At 39.9% G+C, this 17847-nt stretch overlaps 1 protein-coding gene across 1 annotated transcript in view; it reads right to left on the reverse strand.

The window, feature by feature from the left end:
- LOC126356305 (serine/threonine-protein kinase RIO1-like) overlaps positions 1–17847 on the reverse strand; it is a 101977-nt gene that overhangs the window by 37005 nt on the left and 47125 nt on the right. The window contains exons 7-8 of the mRNA XM_050007252.1: positions 16162–16265; positions 3166–3377 (exon numbers count right to left, since the gene is read on the reverse strand). Of these exons, the coding sequence (XP_049863209.1) occupies positions 3166–3377; positions 16162–16265 (316 nt within the window). The remainder of the gene's footprint in view (positions 1–3165; positions 3378–16161; positions 16266–17847) is intronic.

The following is a 17847-nucleotide window of genomic DNA, read 5'->3' on the forward strand; positions in this document are numbered from 1 at the left end:
TTGATGTTCTCAACTTATCACTCAGAAGGGGTGTTGAATGAAGACTCAAAGAAGACTAACATAAATCTTTTTTATGATTCTACAAAGGGAGGCGTGGACACCATAGACCAGATGGCAAGACACTACAGCACAAAGAGAGGAACAAGAAGATGGCCTTTGTCCCTCTTCTACACACTCATAGACATAGCAGCAATAAATGCATATTCACTCTTCCTCCCTCAACTTTCCGAATTGGAAAAAGAATTTGCTAAACCGCAGAAGGGTTTTTATCACTAACTTAGGTCTCAAACTAATAAAATCTCAAGTAGATAAACGGGCACAAAATTTGTATGGACTTCAGAAGCCAGTAATAATGGCAATGGAAAGCATCACACAATGGAAGCTCAGCTGCTCTGTAGAACCATCATCCTCAACAGCAGAACCAGGAACACGTGGACGGTGCCACCTATGCTGCTAAGAAGCTGCATCTAAAAAGATCAAGTACAACAAGCTGGGAAAGTCAACTGTTACCTGCTCTCAGTGCCACAAACACGTCTGTGGGAAACACTGCAGGAAGACAGTGTTGTGTGAAAAATGCGTTGCAGAATGAGACAGTAAATTTTGTTTGCTTCATGTAGTGTATCAAACTAAAAAAGTCGTTTTTATAAGAAAACACTATTTTGAAACATTACTCCAAAAAATATATAAACTGAATCTCGTGATTTGTTCATTTTATTCCTATTATAATAACATCTTTTATTATCCAGTATACAAAAACAATGTCTAAGCATTTTGAATTGTTATTAGAGGTATCAGAAGTAAATAAACTTTATTTATGATAAAAATAAATTGTGGTATTCTTTATGGGCCTTTGAGCCCCCCCCCCCCCCCCCCTTTCCCCGTTGGTATTACATGTAACAAAAAATACGTTGGTAATGCTAGGGTTAAATTGGTATCTGTCTTATGGTTTGAGTGGCTGTTCTATCCTCCTGCTCAGAAGTGAGGAATGTCCTAACCCAATAGTTCCCAACCTCTCAAAGTAGTAGTTCATCACCCACACACTGCTTATGAAATATCGTAAGTCCATCTTAACACTACACATACTCCCCAACCCTTGCCACAGAAGTCATACCATGTGAAGGACATGGGTGTGAGACTTATCTATGCATCCACTCTGCACATCCTACATCAATCCTGTTAGAGGTGTGACGGTGAGAGTCATGTCATATCACATCATTCAACAACTCTGCTGTAACTTCTATAGAATATTTTATGTGAGAATGCCCACCAACCAGCTGCCCACCCAAATGAATGGCGACCGATGAACTGGGGCCAAGAACAGAGTTAACTACCCAGTGGTGGAACATGCTACTGAACACAACATGCTCGATTTCAATGGCTGCTTCCGAATCCATACAGTCTGGTTCCTTTCCCAACTGCAACTTCTCTGAATTGCATAGAAGTGAACTGTCTATCCAATGCACCCATCCATCCATAAATACTTCTGGTCTCAATGTCTGTCAGCTCCTGCCCCACACTCGAGTCCTACCTGTCTAGCTTAACCCATTCTACACTCACACCCTCCCCTCTGCAGTGTCCCTCTTTCTTCTTCTAACAGCCCCCCCTCCCCCCCCACACACACACACACAAAAAAAACTCCTCCATATTATTGTGCACTGCACACAACTCTCACTACCTGCTGACAGAACAAGTTCACTGTCGCCACATTCCTGTCTCTTGAGCCAGCTGCTCTCTCTTACAGCTGTCAGCCACCTTATCCCACGTCTCCCTCCCATTTCCCACCTATCTCCACTCAGTCACTCCACCTGAGAAGTATCCATACCCCAGCAGAACAGCAGCAGAGCCATACTGTAGTCAGAAGAGTTTATGTCATATGCTTTTGGTAATCGCAGTTTCTGCAGTGTAATACTGTTTTAAAAATATGGGCATAATAGTTAAAAATCACCACAGAGAGGAGAGGACATTTCCTGATACAATAACTACACGTATGTTGTTACAGTCTTCAGTGCAAAGACTGGTTTGTAGCAGCTTTCCAAGCTAGTCTACACCATGCAAGCTTTTTCATTTCTGCATAACAACCACAATCTACATCCATCTGAATCTGCTTACTGGAGGCCTAGGTCCCCTCTATCTCCACAATTTTCACCTTTACACTTTCATTGCCAAACTGAGAATTCTTTGATGCCTGAGGATGTGTTCTGTCAACCAGTCCCTTCTTTTAGTCAAATTGTGCCATAAATTTCCTGTTCTGGCAGTTCCATTCAGTACCTCCTGATCTACAATCTGATCTACTACTCTAGCCTCTATAGTACCACATTTCGAAAGTTTCTACTCTCTCACCTTTTCTCTATTGCTTATCAACTACACTCCATCTCCATACAAAATTACACTCCAGATGTTAAAAAACAGGTGGATCCTTTCCGACTGTTGTGTCTTGTGTCTCTTTCCCCCCCCCCCCCCCCCCCCCCCCCCTATGCCCTCTGACTCTTCTCTGCAATCTACTGTCTGTAGTAGAAGTCAAATATCCATTCACTCCCTGTATTCTATAACTGCTACCTTCAAAATTTCAAAGGGTGTAGTCCAGTCAGCACATCAAAAGCTTTCTCCAATTTTACGAATGTTGTAAACATAGGTTTGCATTTCTTCAAACTTACCTTCTACAATAAATTGTAGGGACAATATTGCCTTGTGCATTACTAAATTTCTCTAGTACTAAAAATGATCTTTTATGAGATCGGATTCTAACAGTTTTTCCATTCTTCAGTAAATTATTCATGTCAATATTTTGCAACCATGAAAAATTAAAATGATTTCCTTTTCAAATTCTTAACATTTTTCTGCAACAATTTCACTTCTGCTTCCCTTCCCTCCCTATTTATTTCATTCCAATGTGCCTTATATTGCAATTTCCTGTCTTACCCTAAACAATTCTGTACACCCTTCCTTAGCCAATCAACAGAAATATTACTTCTGCTGCCCTAGTTTCTCTGCAGTTATTTTCTTTGTACATATATCTGTCTTCCCAACTTCACAAGACAGAGCACTGATGTTGCCACATTCTTCTACGTAATTTTCAGGCTAAGCAACACATGCAGCAGTGACTGTGTTCTAATGACTGTGTTCTAACCTCACCCACTTTTTAACATATTGCACAGATATTCTTACCTCCTGTAGATTCTTTGGTATGTAGGCTTTCTTGAAGACTTCTTCTTCAATTTGTTCTTGAGCTGTTGTCTCTTCCAGAGTTCTTGAAGCAGCTTTTTCTGAAACTCTATCTAAGTATTCCTCCATATTTCTCTCCGTTACAGTTGGATCAGTAATAAAGTCAAACAGTTCTTTCACTGTCATTGTTGCAACTCCTTTGCGCCTAAAAAAGTCTGTAAATAAGGTGGTGTACTCTAATGAGAAAGGAGCATTGTGATACAGTTTATCAGAGACATATTAAGCACACAAGAATTAACTTATCTAGGTGGCTCATACTCAAAAAGCACAAATAAGTGCCCAGTTTCACATACTACATTTAATAAGGTTTCACATATTGTACTGTAGTAATACCCCTTCCACACAAACACATGCATATATCATTGCAGTGTATATTTAAAGTACACCAATACCCAGTATAATCCCATGACAGATTAGCAAAGGTAGTATAGTTAAACAGTAATATTACATCCGACCACATGAGGTACTTGGTAACATGTTGTTGTTGTTGTTGTCGTAAGTCCAGAGACTGGTTTGATGCAGCTCTCCATGCTTCTCTATCCTGTGCAAGCTTCTTCATCTCAAGAGTAACTACTGCAACCTACATCCATCTGAATCTTTATAGTGTATTCATGCCTCGGTCTCCCCCTGCGATTTTTACCCCCTGCACTTCCCTCCAATACTAAATTGGTGATCCCTTGATGCCTCAGAATGTGTCCTACCAATCGATCCCTTCTTCTAGTCAATTTGTGCTACAAACTTCTCTTCTCCTCAATTCTATTCAGTACCTTCTCATTAGTTACGTGATCTACCTATCTAATCTTCAGCATTCTTCTGTAGCACCACATTTTGAAAGCTACTATTCTCTTCTTGTCCAAACTATTTATCGTCCATGTTTCACTTCCATACATGGCTACACTCCATACAAATACTTTCAGAAGAGACTTCCTGACACTTTAAACTATACTCTATGTTAACAAATTTCTCTTCTTCGGAAATGCTTTCCTTGCCATTGCCAGTCTACATTTTATATCCTCTCTACTTTGACCATCATCAGTTTTTTTGCTCCCCAAATAGCAAAACTCCTTTACTACTTTAAGTGTCTCATTTCCTAATCTAATTACCTCAGCATCACCCGACCTAATGAGACTACATTCCATTATCCTTGTTTTGCTTTTGTTGATGTTCATCTTATACCCTCCTTTCAAGACACTGCCCATTCCGTTCAACTGCTCTTCCAAGTCCTTTGCTGTCTCTGACAGAATTACAATGTCATCAGCGAACCTCAACGTCTTTATTTCTTCTCCATGGATTTTAGTACCTACTCCGAATTGTTCTTTTGTTTCCTTTGCTGCTCTCTCACTTGACAACATAGATTTACTTAAATCTAGGATATTATATACATTATAAGAACGCACTGCCTGATTTCAGTATCCTGTAAGTCAGAATGACACCTGAATTGCGAATGAGAGTAGCCTTATTTAAGTCTATTTTAGGTTGTTGGAGAGTGGGATGCGGGAGGTCTCATTACTTCTATGTTCAAATTGATTCCAGAGAACTGTAACCATTTTTGAAAGCAAACTAATAGTTGTCTAGCAAATTGTCAATGTTTATTTTCATTCATCTTCGTATATTGCAGTTAAATTGGAAACAGGTTATGTCAAGTTGTGTGATCATTATAACAGCTTGTGATTTTCTGAGTAATACATGGATGATTATTTCCCAGATTATTGATGGCAAGTCATCCTCTCTTGTGCTGCCTTTTGAGAAAAAGTTCTGCAAAAAGTATGTGTCCTTTTTATGTTAAGATCACTACGGTTGTTTCAAATTGCCTTTCTTCTAATCCTAAAATGATCTGGTTTTAGTAGGGTTAAGGTATGAAAATGACAAAATTATCTCCACGGCAGTAGTGGCTGGTGCTCATTTGCGTTGCTAGGATGGAGGTAACAAGTCTATGAACTTCATAACGGGACTACTCCAAACTGTTTCACACACAACTTCTAATTGTGTCATAATGCTTCAGAAGTAATAGAAAAATTGTAAATATGGTAATTACTAATTGTATCATAATGCTTCAGAAGTAATAGAAAACTTGTAAATATTGTAATTACACAATTACAAATTTATGTCTAAACCAACATATGCTAATGCTAATAATAAAGTATGTACAGAAGTGAACTCAATATTTTTTGTGTTGTGTGTGTAATAATGTATTTGGTTGATGTGCACCTAACCACTTGATTTTTAGCTTCTGTTCCACACTGAATTAATGTATAATGTAAATGAGTAGGCAAAAAACTCTTCTCGCCAAGTGGTGGCAGGAGAAAACACTTAAAGTAATTTAAGTTTGCATGCTTTCGGAACTAGTGGCTTCTCCTCCTAGCAGATGAGTTGAAGGGGAAGGAAGATGGGTGAAGGAAAAGGTCTGGTGAGGTTACGAAAGTGGGGAGAGTTCGGGAAAGTCGCCCAGAACTGTGGGTCCAGGGAGACTCACTGGATGAGATGAGAGAGAAAGGCTGGTTGTTGAAGACTTCATTGGATGAGATTTGAAAATCTGAGAGCTTAAGGGTGGAAGATAAGGTACTATGTAAGTGAGGGAGTATTGCCAAAACATCACACGATTTAATGAGAGAAGAAAGCTAAGTGCATTGTATGTGTTGGAGAGGTGGAATTGGGCAGGGGGGGGGGGGGGGGGGGGGGAGGGGGTGATAGACATATCAGAAAATGAGAAAGAAAACTAAAAGGAAGATGCGAAAGGAACAGTTACTGTGAACAAATGGTGAAACTGCAAAACTTAATGTAAATTAAGGCCTCACGGATGTCAAGAACCAGGGACATGTTTTAACACCAGTTCCCTCATGCAAAGTTCTGAAAAATTGTCTCCAGGCGAAGAATTCAGATGGCACATGTAGTGAAACAGGCACTGAGGTCATGACTGTCATGTAGTAGAAAATGAGCATGTTCCGCAACAGAATATTGTTTCCCCCCCCCCGTATACATTGTCTGTCTATTCATCCTAACTCATAACTTGGTTGTAGACATGCTGATGTTAAAGGGTGAGCAGTGTTGACATAACGTTGTACACCAGCTGTTATGTAATTTCACAGGTGGCTCTCCCTTTGAGAATATGTTTTGCCAGATACAGAGCTGGTAAAGGTGGTGGTAGCACAGTGAGTAGAACTTTCACCTACCCAATTACATTACATTTTAAAACACTGATTATTTTCATTTATATAATAACTTAAAAGGTGTTTCTTAGCAAACAGCCTTCTTTATATGGATCAGTACTGAGAGATGGCACCACTTGCAGTTTGCAACAGTTCTCGATGATGAATGACAATGGGAATGGGGCGGCAGACGGGTGGACAAAAAGGGAAAGGTGTGTGGGGGGGGTGGGGGGCCAGGCAGGCCTGAACATGCATCACACTGTGTTGCGCATCAAAAGTGCACTTAATTCATACAGCTGCTACCTCGACAGCTCTCTCGTCTCAACAGTGGAGGTTTTGCTGTTGCTTCGCTACAGTACTGTATGGTCTCAAAGTTTGGCCACTGGGTCTTAAAGCAAACAATATACTGCTTGACAGTAGACTTTCTATTTTTGCCAATTTCTGCCAACTGAGAACTAGAGTGAAGTTGTTTAAGCTAGACTGCTTCAAAATATTTGATGCTGTTGTGGTCTTCAGTCCTGTGACTGGTTTGATGCAGCTCTCCATGCTACTCTATCCTGTGCACGCTTCTTCCTCTCCCAGTACTTACTGCAACCTACATCCTTCTGAATCTGCTTAGTGTATTCATCTCTGTCTCCCTCTACGATTTTTACCCTCCATGCTGCCCTCCAATGCTAAATTTGTGATACCTTGATGCCTCAGAACACGTCCTACCAACCGGTCCCTTCTTCTTGTCAAGTTGTCCCACAAACTCCTCTTCTCCCAAATTCTGTTAAGTACCTCTTCATTAGTTATGTGATTTACCCATCTAATCTTCAGCATTCTTCTGTATCACCACATTTCGAATACTTCTATTCTCTTCTTGTCCAAACTATTTATCGTCCATGTTTCACTTCCATACATGGCTACACTCCATACAAATACTTTCAGAAACAACTTCCTGACACTTAAATCTATACTTGGTGTTAACAAATTTCTCTTCTTCAGAAACGCTTTCCTTGCCATTGCCAGTCTACATTTTATATCCTCTCTACTTCCACCATCATCAGTTATTTTACTCACCAAATAGCAAAACCCCTTTACTACTTTAAGTGTCTCATTTCCTAATCTAATTCCTTCAGCATGACCTGACTTAATTCGACTACATTCCATTATCCTCGTTTTGCTTTTGTTTATGTTCATCTTATATCCTCCTTTCAAGACACTGCCCATTCCGTTCAACTGCTCTTCCAAGTCCTTTGCTGTCCCTGACAGAATTACAATGTCATCGGCGAACCTCAACGTCTTTATTTCTTCTCCATGGATTTTACTACCTACTCCAAATTTTCTTTTGTTCGCTTCACTGCTTGCTCAATATACAGATTGAATAAGATTGGGGAGAGACTACAACCCTGTCTCACTCCCTTCCCAACCACTGCTTCCCTTTCATGCCCCATGGCTCTTATAACTGCCATCTGGTTTCTGTACAAATTGTAAATAGCCTTTCGCTCCCTGTATTTTACCCCTGCCATCTTTACAATTTGAAAGAGAGTATTCCAGTCAACATTGTCGAAAGCTTTCTCTAAGTTTACAAATGCTTGAAACATAGGTTTGCCTTTCCTTTATCTATTTTCTAAGATAAGTCGAGGGTCAGTATTGCCTCGCGTGTTCCGACATTTCTGCAGAATCCAAACTGATCTTCCCCGAGGTCGGCTTCTACCAGTTTTTCCATCCGTCTGTAAACAATTCGCGTTAGTATTTTGAAGGTGTGACTTATTAAACTGATAGTTCGGTAATTTTCACATCTGTCAACACCTACTTTCTTTGGAATTGGAATTATTATATTCTTCTTGAAGTCTGAGGGTATTTCGCCCGTCTCATACATCTTGCTAACCAGATGGTAGAGTTTTGTCAGGACTGGCTCTCCCAACGCCGTCAGTAGTTCTAATGGAATGTTGTCTACTCCCGGGGCCTTGTTTCGACTCAGGTCTTTCAGTGCTCTGTCAAACTCTTCACGCAGTATCTTATCTCCCATTTCATCTTCATCTACACCCTCTTCCATTTCCATAATATTGTCCTCAAATACATCGCCCTTGTATAGACCATCTACATACTCCTTCCACCTTTCTGCTTTCCCTTCTTTGCTTAGAACTGGGTTTCCATCTGAGCTCTTGATATTCATACAAGTGGTTCTCTTTTCTCCAAAGGTCTCTTTAATTTTCCTGTAGGCAGTATCTATCTTAACCCTAGTGAGATAAGTGTCTACATCCTATCGATCTCATTTTTGAGACGTTTGTATCCCTTTTTGCTTACTTCATTTATTGAATTTTTATATTTTCTCCTTTCATCAATTAAATGAAATATTTCTTCTGTTACCCAAGGATTTCTACTAGCCCTTGTCTTTTTACCTACTCGATCCTCTGCTGTCTTCACTACTTCATCCCTCAGAGCTACCCATTCTTCTTCTACTGTATTTCTTTCCCCCATTCCTGTCAATTGTTCCCTTATGCTCTCCCTGAAACTCTGTACAACCTCTGGTTCTTTCAGTTTATCCAGGTCCCATCTCCTTCAACTCCCACCTTTTTGCAGTTTCTTCAGTTTTAATCTACAGTTCATAACCAATAGATTGTGGTCAGAGTCCACATCTGCCCCTGGAAATGTCTTACAATTTAAAACCTGGTTCCTAAATCTCTGTCTTACCATTATATGATCTATCTGATACCTTCTAGTATCTCCAAGATTCTTCCATGTATACAACCTTCTTTTATGGTTCTTGAACCAAGTGTTAGCTATGATTAAATTATGCTCTGTGCAAAATTCTACCAGGTGGCTTCCTCTTTCATTTCTTACTCCCAATCCATATTCACCTACTATGTTTCCTTCTCTCCCTTTTCCTACTCTCAAATTCCAGTCATCCATGACTATTAAATTTTCGTCTCCCTTCACTACCTGAATCATTTCTTTTATCTCATCATACATTTCATCAATTTCTTCATCATCTGCAGAGCCAGTTGGCATATAAACTTGAACTACCATAGTAGGCATGGCTTCGTGTCTATCTTAGCCTCAATAATGCGTTCACTATGCTGTTGTAATAGCTTACCCGCACTTTTTATTTTCCTATTCATTATTAAACCTACTCCTGCATGACCCCTATTTGATTGTGTATTTATAACCCTGTATTCACCTGACCAAAAGTCTTGTTCCTCCTGCCACCGAACTTCAGTAATTCCCACTATATCTAACTCTAACCTATCCATTTCCCTTTTTAAATTTTCTAACCTACCTGCCCGATTAAGGGATCTGACATTCCACGCTCCGATCCGTAGAACGCCAGTTTTTTTTTCCTCTCCTGATAATGACGTCCTCTTGAGTAGTCCCCACCCGGAGATCCGAATGGGGGACTATTTTACCTCCGGAATATTTTACCCAAGAAGACGCCATCATCATTTAACCATACAGTAAAGCTGCATGCCCTCGGGAAAAATTACGGCTGTAGTTTCCCCTTGCTTTCAGCCATTCGCAGTACCAGCACAGCAAGGCCGTTTTGGTTAGTGTTAAGAGGCCAGATCAGTCAATAATCCAGACTGTTGCCCCTGTAACTACTGAAAAGACTGCTGCCCCTCTTCAGGAACCACACGTTTGTCTGGCCTCTCAACAGATACCCCTCCGTTGTGGTTGCACCTACGGTACGGCCATCTGTAGCGCTGAGGCACGCAAGCCTCACCACCAACGGCAAGGTCCATGGTTCATGTGAGTAGGAAATATTTGATAGAATAAGTGAAACGGTAAACCTTTCTCACAAATAATCCATCATTTCATCCCATTTTAATTTCCTACCAGAGCTCTGTATCTTATTCTGAAAAATATGCAGTGTACTGGAGAAGCAGACAGTCAAATTTGGTTACCTTGACAATGGACTATGACACAGCTGCTAAATTAGACTTCAGTGACATTATCAATGAGTTGTCTGCACTCAAAGCAAGGAAATGGAAAATAATAATAATAATAATAATAATAATAATAATAATAATAATAATAATAATAATAACTCAATTCTTGTAAAGGAATATGTTCTCAACACTTGATTACAGCCCTTTTTGTTTTATTTCCCAATTAATGATTCATACACTGTTAAGGAACAGATTTTATTTCCTACTCTTAATTTATCATTACATGATGATGGTGGTGATTATTGGTTTGTGGGGTGCTCAACTGCGTGGTCATCAGTGTCCATACACAGTCTAATTCTTTTTTTACACAGTCTAATTCTTTTTTTACACAGTCGAATCTAGCCACTGTCACAAATGATGAGGACAACACGAACACCCAGTTCCTGGGCAGAGAAAATCCCCAACCTGGCCAGGAATTGAACCCAGAACCTCATGATCAGGAAGTAGCAACACTAGCTACTAGACCACAAGCTGCGGACTATCTATAATACACCATGATAAAATCAATGTACAGCAACTACCACAAACAGTAACACAGACTTTATTTTACTCGACATTCTTTTAAAAAGTTTGTAAAATTTGTAAATTATTTAGTACAATGTTACATTTAACCGGAGAGGTGGGGTCCCTATGAATGATGAAGGGCTGCATAATAAGGGATACGATTATAGGAACAGGGATATTAGAATAAAATGCATTATTTTTAATGTGAATCAAAAAATTGAAAAATATAATGAAGATTGTAGGCAACCCATCTCGTGAATCTCAGGTTACAGATTCCCTGGAAAATGTAAATAACAAGTTGAATGGGAAGACAGATAATGGAAGACCTTGAAAAAAATGAGAATGACTCGTTGTGAGTTCGGAACAGGCAACACCCTAATCGTTTAAAGGAATATGATAACAATGATGATACATTTAATTTGTTCTGTGCAATATTTTTTGTCAGTATAGCTCACTGACATAATATTTTTCAGTAACACTTCATTTTTTTATCAAACCTATCTTACAAATTACAGAATTTCCTATACTTGTGTAGGAAAAAATTTGCGGAAAGGTAGTTTTTCTCCGGGGAGTTGCAGCTTTGGCAGTTCTGGCATGGGGCACAGGATCAGCTCAGTATGACTCTGGCTACAGGCCCTTTATCTTCCCAACTGCAAACATTCTATAGATGAACAGACAGGTGGGGGGGGGGGCAAGGAGAGGAACGAGAAAGCAGGTTTTGCTGGGGTACAGGGAAAGGGGCGTGTGTGTGAACTGCTCCATCCAGTTGGCCTGCCCAAGGTGGCCCTATGCTATGCCACAATGAGTAGTGTAGTGGATAAAGAGAAACTACTTCCTCAAGTCACTGTGACTGCAGTGTGAGGACGGAATACAGGCCACCTGACACTGGCCCCTGGCTCTGGACATGTCGGGATGGGGAAAGAAAAACAGGTTCGGTGCTGTGGGAAGGTACGCTGAGGGGAAGGGTTAAGGAAGGATAATAGTGAAGCCTGCCTCATCTACCAACAGCTCAGAGAAACAAAATATCTTTACAACTTGTCATTCATTCTATATAAATTTTATGTTACACTTAAATTGTTTGACATGATACTGAAGAAAAAAAAAAAAAAGAATTAAACTGACTGCAATTACACCACAAAATTTCTGGTGTGGCTGCCCTGCTCCATGGTCTGACTGATTGTGAGTTTGGGTTGCCACATTTTCCTGAATCATTTGGATTACTGAATGTGGGATCAAGGTTCTAGGATTGGATTATGTAACCCACAAGTATCAAATTAGATTATTTACACAACAGCAAATGGTGTGGCTCTTTCAATGAACTGTTGCTCAGGGTAATTATAATTATAGGTACCTATTGTCCTAAAATTAATCCTGATCAATATCGGGCACTTTTCTGTATGACAACTGTCATATACATCATCTTCCCTGCATACAAATGATTTCAGAATAACTTCACCAAAATTTCACAAGTGCAAACTGATGACTGCCATGGAAGAGTGTGTCTGCTTTTAGAATTGAAATCTAGCACAAATTGGGCTTATGGCATTTAATGCACCGTGGAACTCTATCCTTGGTATTTCTTGACAAAACTTTGTTGGTTGTAAAGGACATACATTCACAGTGAAGTATGCTCTTTATAATGGAAAATGTGATGAGCATTCACATAGAGCCCTTACCCTGCATGTTATTGCATGTGGCTTTTCTGTCCACAGTGAATCTCAGCCTACAAACAGCCTTTTTACAGAACTGTTCCATGGGCAACAATATGTTTTATTGCTTATGATAACAGGCAATCTGATGCCTTGATCTGGATCAGGAAATGAAATGAGCTAACATATGGTGTAATAACAATGGCAAAAATTTTGACTGGAGACAAGACTTGTGCCAGTGGCTGAGGAAGCAGGACCATGATTTTTACTGCACAATTATACATGTAGAGGAGAAAATTCCTTTTAATGATAAGTTAGACAAAGTATAAAACGAATGTCCTAAATGAGACTGTAGGATAATCTTTGGAGATATGAATGCTAAAACAGAAGATGATGATGAACAACAGCCTTGTATTGGAAAATAAATTTAAATGATTACCCAAATGACAATAGGAGCAGGTTTGTACAATTTGCACAGAAAAAATTTTAACCATGAAGATATACATACAATGACCTGGAAATATCCAGATGGAAATATTTTTAACCAAACTGACTATCTCCTAATATGCACGATGTCTGTTCAACATAACGGATGTAAGGCGTTGTAGCTGTGCTAATGTTGACTCTAATCATTACAATGCAACAACAACAATCTGAAGTTGAATATGTAATGCAAGGAATGTACATGGATATCATGCGAGTAAATCCCATATTGATTCACTCAAGGTGCCTGAGGCTGCTCGAAGACTTTCTGACCAAGTGAAGTGATACCTCACCCACTTACCCCACAGTGAGTGTATCTAAGAAATATGTAAAAACCTAACAGCCAGTCTTACAAAAACTACTGATGAAGGTCTCACAAGAGAGAATCAGGTCATGCACAGTGGCTTGTATGATGGAGAGTGCACATTACTAACAGCAATTAAAAATGAGACCTACAAGATAACACAACAGGTAAACCCTACCTGAAGATCTACAGAGATTATAGAACAGTAAGAAGATAAGAAAAGAGGAAGAGGAGATTTTGCACTAAGAAATGAAACAGCTGAAAGGAATGAATGAGTAGTAAGTTAAATAAGATCCAAAAGGATTTCCAGTCTAGGACACATTTATATAGAAGTACAGATGATTCAGTTTTGAATAGTGATGAAGCAAAATGCAAAAGATATTCTTAACAACTTGAACTGCTGAATGAGCTTTAGCTGAGAACCAAAGAATCTTACCCTCAATAAATACAGGTCAGAAACATTACAACCAGTACCAGTTGCTGGGGAAGTGGAGGCTGCCATCAAAAAGCTAAAGACTAATAAGGCCCCAGAAATGAATCTAATACAAGCATAATGTAATAATGCAGGAAATGGGACTTGTGAAACATTTCTATATAATTACAATTTGCGTAAATGAAAATATCCCCGATAATGGAACATAGGTATCATATGTCCAATACACACGAAATGTGGTATCATGGCATGCTCCAACCATAGGGGATTTGTCTATTATCTACAGCAGGTAAAATATTCTCCAGCATCCTCTTTAGTAGCCTTGCACCTTATGTCGAAAATGCTGCTGGTGACTGTCAATGCGGATTTTATGAGGGAAGATCTACTATTGATGAGCTCTTCAAGACACAGCAAATTCAAGAAACTGCAAAGAATTCTGGACTGATAGACATCACCTCTTTATAGACTTCAAATCAGCCTATGACAGTAACGATGGAAGAGTGGTGTATATAGTAATGGTTTCCAACAAACTGATTGCCTGAGAGAAAGCTACTATGAACAACACCCGGAGTTAAGTTAAAATACAGAATCTGTTATCAAGTGCTGTCACTACAAAAAAAAGGAGTAACACAAGCAGATGCATTATTCTGCCTTCTGTTTAATATTGCCGTGGAAAAGGGTTATGTGACATTTACAAATCAATGCATTGGACTATCTTGTACTAACCATATGTAGGTGATATTGATAGAATTTCAGGAACAGCAAGAGCAACGAAAGAAGGCTTTACGAGTCTTGAAAGAGCTGCTGGAAAGATGAACCTATAGATAACTGGAGGAAGAACTAAGTATATGCCCACAACTATGAAAGACTATCCTCATGAGCCCCTATTCATCTTCTTATCAGTTAGATTTCATGTGTAGTTTCACTTCTACCAGAAAAACTGTTCCTGAAGTTCCAGTTCTGAAATCCAAAATTGATGTTGTCCACCAACAAGTGCTATCATGCCATCAGGAAACATCTGAAATCTAACCTGTTGTACAAGTTATGATACAAAGTTTTTGTAAAGCTTGCACTAAAATATAGTCTGAAATGTGGACATTAAGAAAATTCAGTGAAGAGAAATCGACACATCTGAAAGAAAGATTTTGTGACAAATTCTTGGATCAGTGGAAGAAAATGGTATCTGGAGGAGGCAATTCAACTAAATTGTAGAATCTATATAATGAACGAGACACTGTCAGCTACATTAAGATTAAAAGATGGGTTCAAATGGCTCTGAGCACTATGGGACCTAACATCTTAGGTCATCAGTCCCCTAGAACTTAGAACTACCCTAACTAACCTAAGGACGTCACACACATCCATGCCCGAGGCAGGCTTCGAACCTGCAACCGTAGCAGTCCCGCAGCTCCGGACTGAAGCGCCTAGAATCGCACGGCCACCGCGGCCGGCATTTTAAGATGGGAGTGGACAGGACATGTACTGCGAGCTAACAACAGAATGATCAAATAGATATTCAGTGCAGTACCTGAAAGAACCAGGAGAGCTGGAAAACCAGAGCTAAGGTGGGTGAAAAGTGTCAGAGAGGACCTAACGAAAATCAGAATTCAGAATTGCAAGAGTTTAACACCAAACAGCAAAGAATGGAATAATATTCTACAGAAGAGCAATGCTCATAAAGGGCTGTCTTGTCACCACCGCTGGTGGTGGTGGTGGTGGTGGCAGCCGCAGCATACTTGCTCGTTTTAAGGTGGGACAAACTGTGGGTGAAGATGGTGATCATACTGAAGTGACAAATTGATCATGATTAACTTATCGTAAATGTTACAGTTGTTATCCTATGTACACAGCATTTACTTTACTTGCAAAATAAAAAATAAGAACCATTATTTTCTGACCGTAACTTGTTTAAGATGAGTACCCCCGCCAGAATACACTATTAACATAGAGTACATCGTCTGTTTACCACTTAGTGAGCCAACTTACTGGTCTTAATCTCTTTCTTCTCTACAACAGTTGCTGAAATAAAAAATTAAGATATGCAGATCCATGAAACTTACATTTCCATTTGAAGCTCAAGTCAACACTTGAGTTATATTAATATGACAAGAACAAACAACGAAAGTTCATTGACATGAATGCAATCTGTGTCTCAGCCCAAAATTTCATCGTGTCCTTTTAGTTTTATTCAAATAATTTCTGTTTTGCAGCTGTTGTTACCCCAGCACATTACATTTTGAGATCATAATGTTTTTCTCACTTACTCAGATGCTTAAAATGTGGCATAACTATACTACTCCTTGAGCAAATGTTCTAAAAAATCTTTTTCTGACCATGTAAATATTCATGTAAATGCACATCAATAAGACAAAGTCAAATTTCATGAACAGACTAGACTCTTGGAAGATGTGAGTGAAAATTTGGTTTTCGTCATGTCACCACAGAAAAAAAAGGACTGCTTGTGGAATAATAAAACTACATTCCATACCTGAGATATTTGTACAGTCTTTCCTTAAGAATTCCAATGCATGAGGATGGTCATGTTCTACTGATTGAGACACATCTATCACATATACCTGCCCCTCGTGATACCTGCAAATAAACAAGAATCTGGTGAAGAGAGACATTACTCTGAAGTTTCGGGATTTTAACAAGCTTCAATATTCGCATGACCACTTTGCCAAGTTATGAAAGATAATAGTGCATTATACATCGTCATAACGTCTGTGCCTAAACTTTCAAATACAACAATCATGCACTCTTCAATTCTGTTTTTATTTTATTTTTTATATTCTGTGTGTGTTACTGGACGACATTAAACAATGCTCTTGAAATGGCTATGGTATTTATTCACATTTTATTCTCCACCAGTGCACTACACTTCAAATGTTCCACCAACAGCACCAGAGGCCACCTGTAATTTGTGCGCATGGCATGGCATCTACCACGTCGCCTACTGGAGCCTTCCTGTTTATAAGTGCAAAGCACCTGGCACTCGCTCTTGTATTGTGTTCATCCTAATTGTCAGCAACTGCTTGCATCTACATTTTTTGTCAAATTATTACCGTAAATGCACAAATCATTGAACCGCGTGTAGTTTCATCATCATCATCATCATCATCATCATCATCATCATCATCATCATCCACAGCCCTATCAGCCAGACTCCACAGACTTAGGCAAACGTCAGTTTCCTACCAATGCTCATCAATGCTGATTCTATGGTCGTTGACACCATCATTTGGTTGACTCCTAACAAGGAGATACATTAACATGCATTACAGTGTGAGAATGCAGCTGCAGCAGCAAGTCGTATACTCCTAACTCCCTCATTTGTTACATAGTTTAATTCTAAATTTCTTTGCGTGTTTTTGGTACTTGCATTGTTTTATTCATAAGTTTCGGGCATATTATAGTATTTGAGAGTTGTAGCATTGCGTTTTAGTACCTGAATAGTGTAAAATCACGTAGTCTCCTTCCGCCACTGAGCATTGTGTCAGCAGTGTGCAAATAGCAGCATTACTGCATTTACTAGGCAATCTTTTATTTTAATAACCGTTTAAATTTTGTGTCCATTTGTTTGCGCTCTCTGTAGATTAGTTCAGACGTTCTTTGCACAACAGTTTTTAGCATGAATAGGGACTGCAACTGCTGTGTTCGGATGCAGGCTGAGTTGGCATCCCTTCGCTCCCAGCTTCAGGCAGAGTTGGCTTCGGTCACACAGCTTGAGGCTGTTGCCAATGGGCATCACTGTGGGGGTCCGGATGGGGGTTTGTCGGGGACGGCCAGCTCGTCCCACGCATCCCCCGATCGGACTACGACTGTGATTGCCCGGGATACTGCCCGCATTGAGGATGACCCCTTACCTGTGGTAGAGTGGGAGGTCATCTCAAGGAGTGGCAGGGGGCGAAAGACATTCCGGAGGGCTGAACGGAAGGCCTCTCCAGTTTGTCTGACAAACCGCTTTCAGGCTCTGTCTCAGGCTGATACTGATCTTCGGCCTGACATGGCTGCTTATCCTGTTCCAGAGGTTGCCCCTCAGTATGCAAGATCCGGGCGGTCGCAGAGGGTGGGTTTAATGGTAGTTGGGACCTCCAACGTCAGGCGCGTAATGGGGCCCCTTAGGGATATGGCAGCAAGAGAGGGGAAGAAAACCAATGTGCACTCCGTGTGC

The sequence above is a fragment of the Schistocerca gregaria genome, chromosome 3 (assembly GCF_023897955.1).
Source record: "Schistocerca gregaria isolate iqSchGreg1 chromosome 3, iqSchGreg1.2, whole genome shotgun sequence".
Taxonomy (NCBI): domain Eukaryota; kingdom Metazoa; phylum Arthropoda; class Insecta; order Orthoptera; family Acrididae; genus Schistocerca; species Schistocerca gregaria.